We start from the raw sequence: 17,500 nt of genomic DNA on the forward strand, positions 1-17,500 counted from the left end.
ATCACCACAGGAACACATCTACTGACCTACACCATCACCACAGGAACACAGCTACTCTATGGACCTACACCATCACCACGGGAACACATCTACTGACCTAAACCATCACCACAGGAACACAGCTACTCTATGGACCTACACCATCACCACGGGAACACATCTACTGACCTAAACCATCACCACAGGAACACAGCTACTCTATGGACCTACACCATCACCACGGGAACACATCTACTGACCTACACCATCACCACAGGAACACATCTACTGACCTACACCATCACCACAGGAACACAGCTACTCTATGGACCTACACCATCACCACAGGAACACATCTACTGACCTACACCATCACCATGGGAACACAGCTACTCTATGGACCTACACCATCACCACGGGAACACATCTACTGACCTACACCATCACCACAGGAACACAGCTACTCTATGGACCTACACCATCACCACGGGAACACATCTACTGACCTACACCATCACCATGGGAACACAGCTACTCTATGGACCTACACCATCACCACAGGAACACAGTTACTCTATGGACCAACACCATCACCACGGGAACACAGTTACTCTATGGACCAACACCATCACCACGGGAACACAGTTACTCTATGGACCAACACCATCACCGCAGGAACACAGCTACTCTATGGACCTACACCATCACCATGGGAACACAGCTACTGTACTGACCTATACCATCACCACAGGAACACAGCTAACCTACTGACCTACACCATCACCATGGGAACACAGCTACTCTATGGACCTACACCATCACCACGGGAACACAGTTACTCTATGGACCAACACCATCACCACAGGAACACATCTACTGACCTACACCATCACCATGGGAACACAGCTACTCTATGGACCTACACCATCACCACGGGAACACAGCTACTCTATGGACCAACACCATCACCACAGAAACACATCTACTGACCTACACCATCACCACAGGAACACATCTACTGTACTGACCTATACCATCACCACGGGAACACAGCTAACCTACTGACCTACACCATCACCATGGGAACACAGCTACTCTACTGACCTACACCATCACCACGGGAACACAGCTACTGTACTGACCTACACCATCACCACAGGAACACAGCTACTGTACTGACCTACACCATCACCACAGGAACACAGCTAACCTACTGACCTACACCATCACCACAGGAACACAGCTACTGTACTGACCTATACCATCACCACAGGAACACAGCTAACCTACTGACCTACACCATCACCATGGGAACACAGCTAACCTACTGACCTACACCATCACCACAGGAACACAGCTACTGTACTGACCTATACCATCACCACGGGAACACAGCTACTCTACTGACCTACACCATCTCCACAGGAACACAGCTATTCTATGGACCTACACCATCACCACAGGAACACAGCTACTCTATGGACCTACACCATCACCACAGGAACACAGCTAACCTACTGACCTACACCATCACCACGGAAACACAGCTACTCCACTGACCTACAACATCACCACAGGAACACAGCTACTCTACTGACCTACACCATCACCACGGGAACACAGCTACTCTACTGACCTACACCATCACCACGGGAACACAGCCACTCTACTGACCTACACCATCACCATGGGAACACAGTTACTCTACTGACCTACACCATCACCACGGGAACACATGTAATTTAAGCTTACTGGCCTTGTAAGTGTGTGTCTGTGTGCATGTGTATGTGAATGTGTATATTTTTGGGAGTATGTGTGTTTATGGGTGTGAATGAGTGTGTGTGTTTGTGTGTGTGTGTGCCTGTGTCTGTGCATGCGTATATGTTTGTGAGTATGTGTGTATATGGGTGTGAGTGAGTGTGTGTGTGTGTGTATGTGTATGTGTATATTTTATGAGTATGTGTGTTTATGGGTGTGAATGAGTGTGTGTGTTTGTGTGTGTGTGTGTGCCTGTGTCTGTGCATGCGTATATGTTTGTGAGTATGTGTGTATATGGGTGTGAGTGAGTGAGTGTGTGTGTGTGTGTGTGTGTGTGTTTATGTGTGTATGTGTATGTGTATATTTTATGAGTATGTGTGTATATGGGTGTGAATGAGTGTGTGCGTTTGTGTGTGTGTGTGCATGTGTCTGTGCATGTGTATATTTTTGTGAGTATGTGTGTATATGGGTGTGAGTGAGTGTGTTTGGTGGAAGATCATTATTAACAGCATTGGTGCTGTTCCTCTGAAATCAGCAGATAACAGCATACACAGGGGCCCCACACACTCACCTGCAGGCCCCGCTCGGCCAGTCCTGGGGCCCCCACCTCCCCCCGGGGGCCCGCAATCACCTGGAGGTCCACAGCGTTCACCAGCACTGGGCACGGCTCACATTGGTCTCCCTAAAACAGACAGACACACATCCACACACATGCATATGCCATAAACATACATACAGACACACACACGCATGTACAGACACTCATACACATCCATACATGCATGTACAGACAGTAATACACATACATATAGACACACACGCACACACATGTATAGACAGTCATACACATACACACACACACGCACGTACAGACAGCCACACACACACATACAGACACACAGATGGAACCACACAAAGACGGTGAGGAGAGAAACATAAAGGTGGGGGTGGATGCAGTGAGTCTCAGTGTGAATGTGAGTCACAGTGTGTGAATGTGAGTCACAGTGTGAATGTGAGTTACAGTGTGAGTGAATGTGAGTCACAGTGTGTGTGAATGTGAGTCACAGTGTGAGTGAATGTGAGTCACAGTGTGTGTGAATGTGAGTCACAGTGTGAATGTGAGTCACAGTGTGAATGTGAGTCACAGTGTGTGTGAATGTGTGTTACAGTGTGAGTGAATGTGAGTCACAGTGTGAGTAAATGTGATTCACAGTGTGAATGTGAGTTACAGTGTGAATGTGAGTTACAGTGTGAGTGAATGTGAGTCACAGTGTGTGTGAATGTGAGTCACAGTGTGTGTGAATGTGAGTCACAGTGTGAATGTGAGTCACAGTGTGTGTGAATGTGTGTTACAGTGTGAGTGAATGTGAGTCACAGTGTGAGTAAATGTGATTCACAGTGTGAATGTGAGTTACAGTGTGAATGTGAGTTACAGTGTGAGTGAATGTGGGTTACAGTGTGAGTGAATGTGTGTTACAGTGTGAGTGAATGTGATTCACAGTGTGAATGTGAGTTACAGTGTGTGTGAATGTGATTCACAGTGTGAATGTGAGTTACAGTGTGAGTGAATGTGAGTTACAGTGTGTGTGAATGTGAGTTACAGTGTGTGTGAATGTGAGTTTCAGTGTGAGTGAATGTGTGTTACAGTGTGTGTGAATGTGAGTCACAGTGTGAGTGAATGTGAGTCACAGTGTGAGTGAATGTGAGTTACAGTGTGTGTGAATGTGAGTTACAGTGTGAGTGAATGTGAGTCACAGTGTGAGTGAATGTGAGTTACAGTGTGAGTGAATGTGTGTTACAGTGTGAGTGAATGTGAGTTACAGTGTGAGTGAATGTGAGTTACAGTGTGAGTGAATGTGTGTTACAGTGTGAGTGAATGTGTGTTACAGTGTGAGTGAATGTGAGTTACAGTGTGAGTGAATGTGTGTTACAGTGTGAGTGAATGTGTGTTACAGTGTGAGTAAATGTGATTCACAGTGTGAATGTGAGTTACAGTGTGAATGTGAGTCACAGTGTGAGTGAATGTGATTCACAGTGTGAATGTGAGTTACAGTGTGAGTGAATGTGAGTTACAGTGTGAGTGAATGTGTGTTACAGTGTGAGTGAATGTGTGTTACAGTGTGAGTGAATGTGATTCACAGTGTGAATGTGAGTCACAGTGTGAATGTGAGTCACAGTGTGAGTGAATGTGAGTCACAGTGCCAATGTGAGTCACAGTGTGTGTGCATGTGAGTCACAGTGTGTGTGAATGTGAGTCACAGTGTGAGTGAATGTGAGTCACAGTGTGAATGTGAGTCACAGAGTGTGTGAATGTGAGTCACAGAGTGTGTGAATGTGAGTTACAGTGTGAGTGAATGTGAGTCACAGTGTGTGTGAATGTGAGTCACAGTGTGAGTGAATGTGAGTCACAGTGTGAGTGAATGTGAGTTACAGTGTGTGTGAATGTGTGTTACAGTGTGTGTGAATGTGAGTTACAGTGTGTGTGAATGTGAGTTACAGTGTGTGTGAATGTGAGTTACAGTGTGAGTGAATGTGAGTCACAGTGTGTGTGAATGTGAGTCACAGTGTGAATGTGAGTCACAGTGTGTGTGAATGTGAGTCACAGTGTGTGTGAATGTGAGTTACAGTGTGAGTGAATGTGATTCACAGTGTGGGTGAATGTGTGTTACAGTGTGAATGTGAGTTACAGTGTGAGTGAATGTGAGTTACAGTGTGAGTGAATGTGAGTCACAGTGTGTGTGAATGTGAGTTACAGTGTGTGTGAATGTGAGTCACAGTGTGAATGTGAGTTACAGTGTTAGTGAATGTGAGTTACAGTGTTAGTGAATGTGAGTTACAGTGTGTGTGTGAATGTGAGTTACAGTGTGTGTGAATGTGAGTCACAGTGTGAGTGAATGTGAGTTACAGTGTGAATGTGAGTTACAGTGTGAGTGAATGTGAGTTACAGTGTGAGTGAATGTGAGTTACAGTGTGTGTGAATGTGTGTTACAGTGTGTGTGAATGTGAGTCACAGTGTGAGTGAATGTGAGTTACAGTGTGAATGTGAGTTACAGTGTGTGTGAATGTGAGTTACAGTGTGTGTGAATGTGAGTCACAGTGTGAGTGAATGTGAGTTACAGTGTGAATGTGAGTTACAGTGTGAGTGAATGTGAGTTACAGTGTGAGTGAATGTGAGTTACAGTGTGTGTGAATGTGTGTTACAGTGTGTGTGAATGTGAGTCACAGTGTGAGTGAATGTGAGTTACAGTGTGAATGTGAGTTACAGTGTGAGTGAATGTGAGTCACAGTGTGTGTGAATGTGTGTTACAGTGTGTGTGAATGTGAGTTACAGTGTGAATGTGAGTTACAGTGTGAGTGAATGTGAGTCACAGTGTGAGTGAATGTGAGTTACAGTGTGTGTGGATGTGTGTTACAGTGTGTGTGAATGTGAGTCACAGTGTGAGTGAATGTGAGTTACAGTGTGAATGTGAGTTACAGTGTGAGTGAATGTGAGTCACAGTGTGTGTGAATGTGAGTTACAGTGTGAGTGAATGTGAGTTACAATGTGAGTGAATGTGAGTTGCAGTGTGTGTGAATGTGAGTCACAGTGTGTGTGAATGTGAGTTACAGTGTGAGTGAATGTGAGTCACAGTGTGAGTGAATGTGAGTCACAGTGTGAGTGAATGTGAGTTACAGTGTGAGCGAATATGAGTCACAGTGTGAGTGAATGTGAGTCACAGTGTGAGTGAATGTGAGTCACTGTGTGAGTGAATGTGAGTTACAGTGTGAATGTGAGTTACAGTGTGAGTGAATGTGAGTCACAGTGTGTGTGAATGTGTGTTACAGTGTGTGTGAATGTGTGTTACAGTGTGAGTATGAGTTACAGTGTGAGTGAATGTGAGTTACAGTGTGAGTGAATGTGAGTTACAGTGTGTGTGAATGTGAGTCACAGTGTGTGTGAATGTGAGTTACAGTGTGAGTGAATGTGAGTTACAGTGTGTGTGAATGTGAGTCACAGTGTGTGTGAATGTGAGTCACAGTGTGAGTGAATGTGAGTTACAGTGTGTGTGAATGTGAGTTACAGTGTGAATATGAGTTCCAGTGTGAGTGAATGTGAGTTGCAGTGTGAGTGAATGTGAGTTACAGTGTGAATATGAGTTACAGTGTGTGTGAATGTGAGTCACAGTGTGAGTGAATGTGAGTTACAGTGTGTGTGAATGTGAGTTACAGTGTGAATATGAGTTACAGTGTGAGTGAATGTGAGTTACAGTGTGAGTGAATGTGTGTTACAGTGTGAATGTGAGTCACAGTGTGAGTGAATGTGAGTCACAGTGTGTGTGAATGTGAGTTACAGTGTGAGTGAATGTGAGTTACAATGTGAGTGAATGTGACTCACCTTCTGCCCCTGAAACCCTGGTGGGCCCCGGGTCCCCTGGAAAACACAAACACAAAAATGAGCCCAAATACAAACAAGTAAAACACAAACACAAACACAATTATAAACACAAACGTAAACATATTGGTTATTCTGTGGGAGTTAACCACTCTGATTTTGCACAAACTTTGTGTCAATGTTCTATATATGTTCAATAAAGAACATGCAAAACATTACCCTCATTGAATTTGTCAGTCTAGATATATTGGCTCTTGGTCGTGTTTGAACTGAACAAAACATGCGAAGGTATTGCAAGTAGGCCTATTATACCCTTTGAGGAAGATAAAGTCTAACCTTACCATCTACTTGGTTTAAAACACTTTTTGGTTATTTTCTGGCCAGGCCCAAATTTGGCATTGTATATTTTCTGCAGAAATGATCTATTTGACTCCATTTTCCTTGTGGATGGTCTTAAGCAAGCTATTTACTTGTATTTCACGTTTGAATACCATACACCAAGTGACGGTGATGTAGTGAGCCATCAAAATATGTAAATGATATTGCCGAGTGGGGGCGACATTGGTTCAGGCGGTAAGAGCAGTCGTCTCATTGGTTCAGGCGGTAAGAGCAGTCATCTCATTGGTTCAGGCGGTAAGAGCAGTCGTATCATTGATTCAGGCAGTAAGAGCAGTCGTCTCATTGGTTCAGGCGGTAAGAGCAGTCGTCTCATTGGTTCAGGCGGTAAGAGCAGTCGTCTCATTGGTTCAGGCGGTAAGAGCAGTCGTCTGGCATTCGATGGGTTGCCGGGTCAATCCCCCCAATGCTCCTGATGAGCTGGTTGGTGCCTTGCATGGAAGCTAATCGCTGTTGGTGTGTATAGTTCACAATCTGAAACTTGCCAGAAATTTTGGGTCAGACTACACTTCCCTTCCCTGCATTAATGCCAAATATATGATGCTCCAATACACACTCCAATTTGTGCATCGACACAAACTTGTGTGTGACTTTTTGGATATCACCCCCCCTTCTTTAAGGCCAATGTCTCTAGAATGACAAAGGCAACGAGGCTAATGCTTTGCAAATTCCCTATAGAATATATAAAGAACATTCAAAACATTCAAAATTGGAATGGTCATAGAATGACCCACAAACACAGGCAAAAACACATGAACAAACACAAACACAAACAAGAACACAAACACAAGCACACGCAACAAAAACAAAAATAAAGCAAATACAAGTGCAGGCAGAAACAAAAACACAACCATAAACACAAACACAGACACAAGCACACACAAACCCACCCATAAACACAGACACAAGCACACACAAACCCAACCATAAACACAAACACAAGCACAGACACAAGCACACACAAACCCAACCATAAACACAAGCACAAGCTCAAGCACTAACAAACACAAATGTTGGAGCCAGAATGGGTTATGGTTATTGTTATTATTTATAGTAATGAAATATGAGGATGAAATATGTAATTTAGGGTTTGCATTTATTATAATTTAATTTAATTATATTTTTGATTTTCTGGATTTCTTCGTGAATTGCGGAGCAATTTGGAGGTGCAAAAGTACATTGGGACCCGTCCTCTCAGACAGGTGACTGCAGCACCTGAACTGCTACAACTAATTAAAAGCAGTCTTGTTCCCTTGTTGATCAGGCTAGTTGGCAAGACATGCAGCTAAAAGGTTTTTTGACCGTGGCAAGCGCTACGTTTTGGAATAGGATCATCATCCAACTATTTGCACCTCCATGTTGCCCGGACCATCAGAACTCAAGGTACCATAAATCCATTTAATCATCGAGATACAATAAATATTTTTGTTATAACCACAAATCATCTGACAATTGATATAGCGCTTGAAGCGCGTCATCCTAAGGCTGGACTAGTAAATCGCTTTTACAACAAACATAAACACAAACATAAACAGAAACGTAAGCACAAACATAAGCACAAACATAAGCACAAACATAAGCACAAATGTAAACACAAACATAAACACAAGCATAATCACACCCAAATTCAGCTGCAGTCTGCCACCCTGTCAGTCTCCACTTCTCTGACTGCTACTGTGGAAAATACTGACTGTATCAGCGGATGGTGTCGTGTCAATGTGAAATCATGAGCTGATGAAATAATATCCATGTCAATGTGAAATCATGAGCTGATGATATCATATCCACGTCAATGTGAAATCATGAGCTAATGATATCATATCCATGTCAAAGTGAAATCATGAGCTGATGATATCATATCCACGTCAATGTGAAATCATGAGCTGATGATATCATATCCACGTCAATGTGAAATCATGAGCTGATGATATCATATCCACGTCAATGTGAAATCATGAGCTGATGATATCATATCCATGTCAATGTGAAATCATGAGTGGATGATATCATATCCATGCAATGCCAAGAGTTGCTGATGTCACATCAGCACAATATCATAAGCAGATGATATTTTGTCATTATGAGGTCACAGCACTCACAGGCTCTCCAGGCTGGCCATCTGTGCTAGAATTCCCAGAATCCCCCTGAACAAGAGAGCATGTCACCATAGCAACAAATTCTGTGCAGTAGTATGTATATAACAATATAACAAAGCAAAATAACACACTCCCTAGTTACACTGTCAGATAAAAAAACTGAATGTCAATGTAAATACAAAACTCCAGAAAACCAACTCCATTAACACCATGGCAGTTCTTCAAATATAATTCATATTGCCCTCAAATTGTACCTGCAAGTAAAAAGCAATCAATAAAAAGTACAATAGCCTGAATGTAAGTTGTTACACCAAACAAAACTCCAAAGTACGTACAGCAAACAGTGTTTCATAAGCCAAGTTGTAACCGGTCAATAATACATGCGTATGGAATGTAACAGAAAGCCTAAACATTCCTTCGATTGAACGTTATTTTTGTAACTACATACAAAATGAAAATTAAAGTTACACTGAAAGCAGAGACTTTTCTAAAGACCTTCCCCCCAGTACCTGCCCCCCCAGTACCTGCCCCCCCCCCCCCCCCAGTACCTGCCCCCCCCCCCCATACCTGCCCCCCCCCAGTACCTGCCTCCCCCATACCTTGGTGCCCTTTGTTCCGGGCGGGCCCCCAGGCTTCCCCTGAGGAAGAACAGCACTCTGTTAAACAGGCATCTCATTGGTTCTCATGACAAACCCCTGAAAGACTCTGTTAAATTATGACTGAGCAATGGGTGCATTCTGGGCATTGGCACAGTACTTTCTGGGTGTTGAATTTTGCGTGGTAGTACAGCAGTCAGTGGTTGTTGAATTTTGGGGTTAGTGTGGAACTCACGAGGGGGCCTGGTATCCCAATCCCAGGTTTTCCAGGACGTCCCGGTGTACCCGGCTTCCCATCTCGCCCAACCGCACCTGTGGCCCCCTGCAGAGAGAGAAAGATTCACACACCTGTACAGGTACAGGCACACAGGTACACACACCTGTTATTTTTATTTTATGAACTTGATACTAACCTTCTGGCCTTTATTACCAACAACACAGAATGAACCTGGGGCACCCTGGAGAGAGGGGGAGGGAGAGAGGGAGGGAGGGAGAGAGAGGGAGGGAAAACACATTCTTTACCACTGCAATTTCAAATTCATTTCTAAATAAATATATACAAATGTAATTATAACTTGAATACTCACTGCTGCCCTCACCATGCTCATAACATTCTCCATGTTGAGTGCAAGTGTATGTGAGAGTGTTCGACAGTGTGTGTTGTGGTTATGGGCAGTGGGCTGGCCTGTGTTGTGGTTATAGGCAGTGGACTGGCCTGTGTTGTGGTTATAGGCAGTGGACTGGCCTGTGTTGTGGTTATAGGCAGTGGACTGGCCTGTGTTGTGGTTGTGGGAAGTGGGCTGGCCTGTGTTGTGGTTATGGGCAGTGGACTGGCCTGTGTTGTGGTTGTGGGCAGTGGGCTGGCCTGTGTTGTGGTTATAGGCAGTGGACTGGCCTGTGTTGTGGTTATAGGCAGTGGACTGGCCTGTGTTGTGGTTATGGGCAGTGGACTGGCCTGTGTTGTGGTTGTGGGCAGTGGGCTGGCCTGTGTTGTGGTTATAGGCAGTGGACTGGCCTGTGTTGTGGTTATAGGCAGTGGACTGGCCTGTGTTGTGGTTGTGGGCAGTGGACTGGCCTGTGTTGTGGTTGTGGGAAGTGGGCTGGCCTGTGTTGTGGTTATGGGCAGTGGACTGGCCTGTGTTGTGGTTGTGGGCAGTGGGCTGGCCTGTGTTGTGGTTGTGGGCAGTGGGCTGGCCTGTGTTGTGGTTATTGATCTGCATGCTGACGTATTAGCATTAGCAGCTTAGCAGGTGGATTAGAGGGCTTAACTCTGGCAGAGTGAACTCACCCCTGCCCCACATCGATTCTCTAAATGTGGACAATCCTCCGCTATATCCCTGATATAGCAGGATAAGGGCTCGGGGGAACAGGCCAGGGCTTGCCTACAGGTACACCCAGTCTACAGAACTCATACACTCGCAGACACCACTGACAGGGCAGCACATTCATGAGAGGGGAGCCATCGGAACAGATCACAGACCGAGGGAATGGATCAGATGTGAATTAATTGCTAACTAACACAAAACTTTTTCAAACACTTTCTCAGACCGGCCCACAAACCATACCTGTACACATATTTTTTAAACTGGGCCTCTGGCAAGACTAAGGGCTGATTGGATCATTACAATGTAAGGGCTGAAGGCCAAGCAGAATTCTACTGCACCTAAAGACTGGTGACCAATCAGGACACAGCTGTACAATATCAATTGATTGGCAGCCAATCAGATCATAACTCTGTTACTCACGTCTTTTCCTGTGACCCCTGTCACACCTGGAAGGCCTCTGTTTCCTTTGTCACCTTTAGACCCCTACAGAGGGAGCGAGAGAGAGCTCAAAAAATGTTTTTTCAGACAGACACAGACAGACAGACACACAGAAAGAAAGACAGACAGGCAGACACAGACAAACAGACACACACACAGACAGTAACAACAGACCTAGACAGACAGACAGAAGAATGACTCACCTTAACTTTCAGGGCCCACTTGCCCCAGTGTCTCTGCTCTCCCTGAAGAACAAACAGAAAGGCATAAATAAAGGTTTGGAGGAACAGACATGAAACTGTGTCTGATGGAGGCCATGCCCACAGGCCACACCCACCTCTCCTGGCTCCTCCCCCGGCTCTCCTTTCTGGCCACTCAGACCCCTGGGTCCGTCCGAGCACTACGATACACAGCCAATCAGAACTCAGCATCACTGAGATACACACAGCCAATCAGAACTCAGCATCACTGAGATACACACACCAATCAGAACTCAGCATCACTGAGATACACACACCAATCAGAACTCAGTATCACTGAGATACACACACCAATCAGAACTCAGTATCACTGAGATACACACACCAATCAGAACTCAGTATCACTGAGATACACACACCAATCAGAACTCAGCATCACTGAGATACACAGGAAATGAACAGGACCACATGACCAAACAACACTTACTGAGGCTGATAACCTCCATCCAGGACAGGCCAAACCCTGAGAAAAAAACACAACCCATAACTCAGCTAAATTGACTCTTTTACACAGAACACTATTCACACAGTTACACACATCACACTATTCAACATATTCATATGCATCTCTTCACACATAAGACTCACAGCACTAACACAAAAAACTTCAAATTATTTGGCTCCAGAATATCTTACTATATCTTATATATCTTAGCATTACTGATCCTCGAATCTCCTCCAGGATTGTTCTGCTCACAAGGTGCTGTCATTTTAAAATTCCAAGTATTTCTGAAATTACAATGGGAGCCAGAGCCTTCTCATGCAGAGCTCCTGTCCTATGGAATAATCTCCCTTTGAACGTTTCGGCTTCAGAAACACAACTTACCCAATCTCCCTTCTCTCCTTTAATGACAGAAAGTCTTGTATCTCCCAAAGCTCCTCTTTCAAACTATAACACAAAGGTGCATTTCAGACAATTACACCAACTCCCATAGACACAAACACACAATGCTGTTTAACTCTGATACACTCACACTCACAGCACAATTTACACCAGTTACACAAACATTTTCGTTTTAACATTATTGTTTAATTGGATTGTGTGCCGTGCACACTGCAGGTGAATATCAGTGGAGCATCAGAGAGTGTCAGGACTATCCATCTTTACTCAGAGTATCAGGACTATCCATCTTTACCCAGAGTAACATAACTATCCATCTTTACCCAGAGTAACATAACAATCCATCTTTACCCAGAGTAACATAACTATCCATCTTTGCCCAGAGTATCAGGACTATCCATCTTTACCCAGAGTAACATAACTATCCATCTTTACCCAGAGTAACATAACTATCCATCTTTACCCAGAGTAACATAACTATCCATCTTTACCCAGAGTAACATAACTATCCATCTTTACCCAGAGTAACATAACTATCCATCTTTACCCAGAGTAACAGGTCTATCCATCTTTACCCAGAGTAACATAACTATCCATCTTTACCCAGAGTAACATAACTATCCATCTTTACCCAGAGTATCAGGACTATCCATCTTTACCCAGAGTAACATAACAATCCATCTTTACCCAGAGTAACATAACTATCCATCTTTACCCAGAGTAACATAACTATCCATCTTTACCCAGAGTAACATAACTATCCATCTTTACCCAGAGTAACATAACTATCTATCTTTACCCAGAGTAACATAACTATCCATCTTTACCCAGAGTAACATAACTATCCATCTTTACCCAGAGTAACATAACTATCCATCTTTACCCAGAGTGTCAGGACTATCCATCTTTACCCAGAGTAACATAACTATCCATCTTTACCCAGAGTAACATAACAATCCATCTTTACCCAGAGTATCAGGACTATCCATCTTTACCCAGAGTAACATAACAATCCATCTTTACCCAGAGTAACATAACTATCCATCTTTACCCAGAGTAACATAACTATCCATCTTTACCCAGAGTAACATAACTATCCATCTTTACCCAGAGTATCATAACTATCTATCTTTACCCAGAGTATCATAACTATCTATCTTTACCCAGAGTGTCAGGACTATCCATCTTTACCCAGAGTAACATAACTATCCATCTTTACCCAGAGTAACATAACTATCCATCTTTACCCAGAGTAACATAACTATCCATCTTTACCCAGAGTAACATAACTATCCATCTTTACCCAGAGTATCATAACTATCTATCTTTACCCAGAGTGTCAGGACTATCCATCTTTGCCCAGAGTAACATGACTATCCATCTTTACCCACAGTATCATAACTATCTATCTTTACCCAGAGTAACATGACTATCCATCTTTACCCAGAGTAACAGGTCTATCCATCTTTACCCAGAGTAACAGGACTATCCATCTTTACCCAGAGTAACATAACTATCCATCTTTACCCAGAGTAACATAACTATCCATCTTTACCCAGAGTAACATAACTATCCATCTTTACCCAGAGTAACAGGACTATCCATCTTTACCCAGAGTAACATAACTATCCATCTTTACCCAGAGTAACAGGACTATCCATCTTTACCCAGAGTAACATAACTATCCATCTTTACCCAGAGTAACATAACAATCCATCTTTACCCAGAGTAACAGGTCTATCCATCTTTACCCAGAGTAACATAACTATCCATCTTTACCCAGAGTATCAGGACTATCCATCTTTACCCAGAGTAACATAACTATCCATCTTTACCCAGAGTAACATAACAATCCATCTTTACCCAGAGTAACAGGTCTATCCATCTTTACCCAGAGTAACAGGTCTATCCATCTTTACCCAGAGTAACATAACAATCCATCTTTACCCAGAGTAACATAACTATCCATCTTTACCCAGAGTAACATAACTATCCATCTTTACCCAGAGTAACATAACTATCCATCTTTACCCAGAGTAACATAACTATCCATCTTTACCCAGAGTAACATAACTATCCATCTTTACCCAGAGTGTCAGGACTATCCATCTTTACCCAGAGTAACATAACTATCCATCTTTACCCAGAGTATCAGGACTATCCATCTTTACCCAGAGTAACATAACTATCTATCTTTACCCAGAGTAACATAACAATCCATCTTTACCCAGAGTGTCAGGACTATCCATCTTTACCCAGAGTAACATAACTATCCATCTTTACCCAGAGTAACATGACTATCCATCTTTACCCAGAGTAACATAACTATCCATCTTTACCCAGAGTAACATGACTATCCATCTTTACCCAGAGTATCAGGACTATCCATCTTTACCCAGAGTAACATAACTATCCATCTTTACCCAGAGTAACATAACAATCCATCTTTACCCAGAGTAACATAACAATCCATCTTTACCCAGAGTATCAGGACTATCCATCTTTGCCCAGAGTAACAGGTCTATCCATCTTTACCCAGAGTAACATAACTATCTATCTTTACCCAGAGTAACATAACAATCCATCTTTACCCAGAGTAACAGGTCTATCCATCTTTATCCAGAGTAACATAACAATCCATCTTTACCCAGAGTAACATGACTATCCATCTTTACCCAGAGTAACATAACTATCCATCTTTACCCAGAGTAACAGGTCTATCCATCTTTACCCAGAGTAACAGGTCTATCCATCTTTACCCAGAGTAACAGGTCTATACACGTATGATAGAACTGGAGCACAGATTGCAAGTACTATTCCTGATCAAATGAGAAGAAAGATTACTTAAAGTAACTGTGTAAATGAAGACATACCAAATTACCTTTTACTCTGAAAAATGACAAACTATCATCAAGATAAAATAAGCTAAAACATTTTTTATAAAAGACTTATAGCTGTCAAAAGCAAGCTCACAAACCAGTCAACAATGTAAAATCCTTTCCAAGGAGCCAGCCAATGAGGGGGCAGGTGTTTCCAAGGAGCCAGCCAATTAGGCTGCAGTGTTTCCCAGAGTTTGTGAGACCGGCAGCATTTTACAGATGTGCGTTACTGCGGTAACACATCCAGCACCAACTCTCCTGCTATACACGCACTGAGCACCTTATTAGGTAGACCAGTACCCCAGCTTGTTAATGCAAATATTAAATCAGCCAATCATGTGGCAGCAACTAAATGCATCAAAGCATGCAGACATGGTCAAGACGTTCAAATGTTGTTCGGACCAAATGTCAGAATGGAGAAAACATTTGATCTAAGTGACTTTGACCGTGGAATGATTGCTGGTGCCAGACAGGGTGGTTTGATAAAGTTCTCGTTGATTGCACATCACTTGTGCATAATTCTGACACATATAACAATCATATTCATGTTCTGAGCCCAAGACAACTTGCCCAAACACAAAGAGTCATGTTCTATAAGATACCAACTCAAACACAAAGAGTCATGTTCACTGAGATACCAACTCAAACACAGAGTCATGTTCTCTCCAATACTGACTCAAACACAAAGAGTCATGTTCTCTCCAATACCGATTCAAACACAAAGAGTCATGTTCACTAAGATACCAACTCAAACACAGAGTCATGTTCTCTCCAATACTGACTCAAACACAAGGAGTCATGTTCTCTCCAATACCGACTCAAATACAAAGAGTCATGTTCTCTCCAATACCGACTCAAATACAAAGAGTCATGTTCTCTAAGATACCGACCCAAATAGTAATGTTCATGTTCTCTCTCCCACACAAGCTGTAAATAATGATCTCCGGTAGTACATCCAGCTCATCCAAAATACTCAGAACTTCCAAACCAAACATCTGCCCGTCTTCCACATCCCAATACACACAAACACACTGATTTAAAATGTGCTTTTAAATCAGGTAGCTGTGTGTTTCTGGCCTGGTAACACACTCAGTAAATCACAGGATTGTCAGCCCCAGAGAAGCTTCAACCTGAGGTTCCTCCCACACTGCATGGCTGCTCTCCCTGTCTCTGCTGGGTCACACACAACACACCGCGATGCTGCACTCTGCTGGGTCACACATAACACACCGCGATGCTGCTCTCTGCTGGGTCACACATAACACACCGCGATGCTGCACTCTGCTGGGTCACACATAACACACCGCGATGCTGCACTCTGCTGGGTCACACACAACACACTGCGATGCTGCTCTCCCTGTCTGCTGGGTCACACACAACACACCGCGATGCTGCTCTCTGCTGGGTCACACACAACACACCGCGATGCTGCTCTCTGCTGGGTCACACACAACACACCGCGATGCTGCACTCTGCTGGGTCACACACAACACACCGCGATGCTGCACTCTGCTGGGTCACACACAACACACTGCGATGCTGCTCTCTGCTGGGTCACACACAACACACCGCGATGCTGCTCTCTGCTGGGTCACACATAACATATAAGGAACTGCAGGAACTGCTCACAAAGAATCAACACAACTGCAGTGACTGCTCACAAAGAATCAACACAACTGCAGGAACTGCTCACAAAGAATCAACACAACTGCAGGAACTGCTCACAAAGAATCAACACAACTGCAGGAACTGCTCACAAAGAATCAACACAACTGCAGTGACTGCTCACAAAGAATCAATAGGTCATAAGCTAACCAGCTGCTAAGAACAAAGCCTACTAATAAAATAGCCTACACTGACAGGATGGTACATTTACTGGCTTAATTTGGTCCATCGTGGAAAGAAATACCATGTTGTCTGCTGTTAATTTAACATAACAATGTCTAAAATAGAGCATGCTCAAATTGCACTAAAAACATGGTGGCCATATGTTCATTTTAATTTAAAGTTTGTTTTGGTAAACTCCATGGTGCACATAGAGGGTTGGGCTTTGATGGAATGTTACCCACGTTGCTGACAGGGCGTCAGACAGACAGGGCATGAGATAGACATGCTCCAGCTCATTCCCAGCCTTTGGCAGTGTTGTGAAATGTGTGTGTCTTTACAAATAACACTATAGGCTATATAAAGATGGAGTTAAAAATGTCTGAAAATCACAAAAAATGGGGACTGAGGGTGAAAGTCACAGAATCCTGTGAGGAACCCCCAGCATCATGAACCCTGTTCCGTACGACGGTGACACAGACATCCATCAGGGTGGCCTGGGGTACTTGCAGGCAATGAGACTGGAGGCAGTGCAGTGTGGAGGCAGGGTGGAGGCAGGGTGGAGGCAGTGCAGTGTGGAGGCAGTGTGGAGGCAGGGCAGTGTGGAGGCAGTATGGAGGCAGTGTGGAGGCAGGGTGGAGGCAGGGCAGTGTGGAGGCAGGGTGGAGGCAGGGCAGTGTGGAGGCAGTGTGGAGGCAGGGCAGTGTGGAAGCAGTGTGGAGGCAGGGCAGTGTGG

General features: G+C 43.8%; 1 protein-coding gene across 1 annotated transcript in view; it reads right to left on the minus strand.

The window, feature by feature from the left end:
* The window catches only part of LOC133108676 (collagen alpha-1(I) chain-like), a 65,400-nt gene that overhangs the window by 41,409 nt on the left and 6,491 nt on the right, over positions 1–17,500 (minus strand). Inside the window, exons 9-19 of the mRNA XM_061218359.1 lie at positions 12,047–12,109; positions 11,648–11,683; positions 11,298–11,360; positions 11,164–11,205; positions 10,943–11,005; positions 9,611–9,655; positions 9,433–9,519; positions 9,201–9,239; positions 8,605–8,649; positions 6,113–6,148; positions 2,309–2,419 (exon numbers count right to left, since the gene is read on the minus strand). Of these exons, the coding sequence (XP_061074343.1) occupies positions 2,309–2,419; positions 6,113–6,148; positions 8,605–8,649; positions 9,201–9,239; positions 9,433–9,519; positions 9,611–9,655; positions 10,943–11,005; positions 11,164–11,205; positions 11,298–11,360; positions 11,648–11,683; positions 12,047–12,109 (630 nt within the window). The remainder of the gene's footprint in view (positions 1–2,308; positions 2,420–6,112; positions 6,149–8,604; positions 8,650–9,200; positions 9,240–9,432; positions 9,520–9,610; positions 9,656–10,942; positions 11,006–11,163; positions 11,206–11,297; positions 11,361–11,647; positions 11,684–12,046; positions 12,110–17,500) is intronic.

The sequence above is a fragment of the Conger conger genome, chromosome 1 (assembly GCF_963514075.1).
Source record: "Conger conger chromosome 1, fConCon1.1, whole genome shotgun sequence".
Classification (NCBI taxonomy): Eukaryota; Metazoa; Chordata; class Actinopteri; order Anguilliformes; family Congridae; genus Conger; species Conger conger.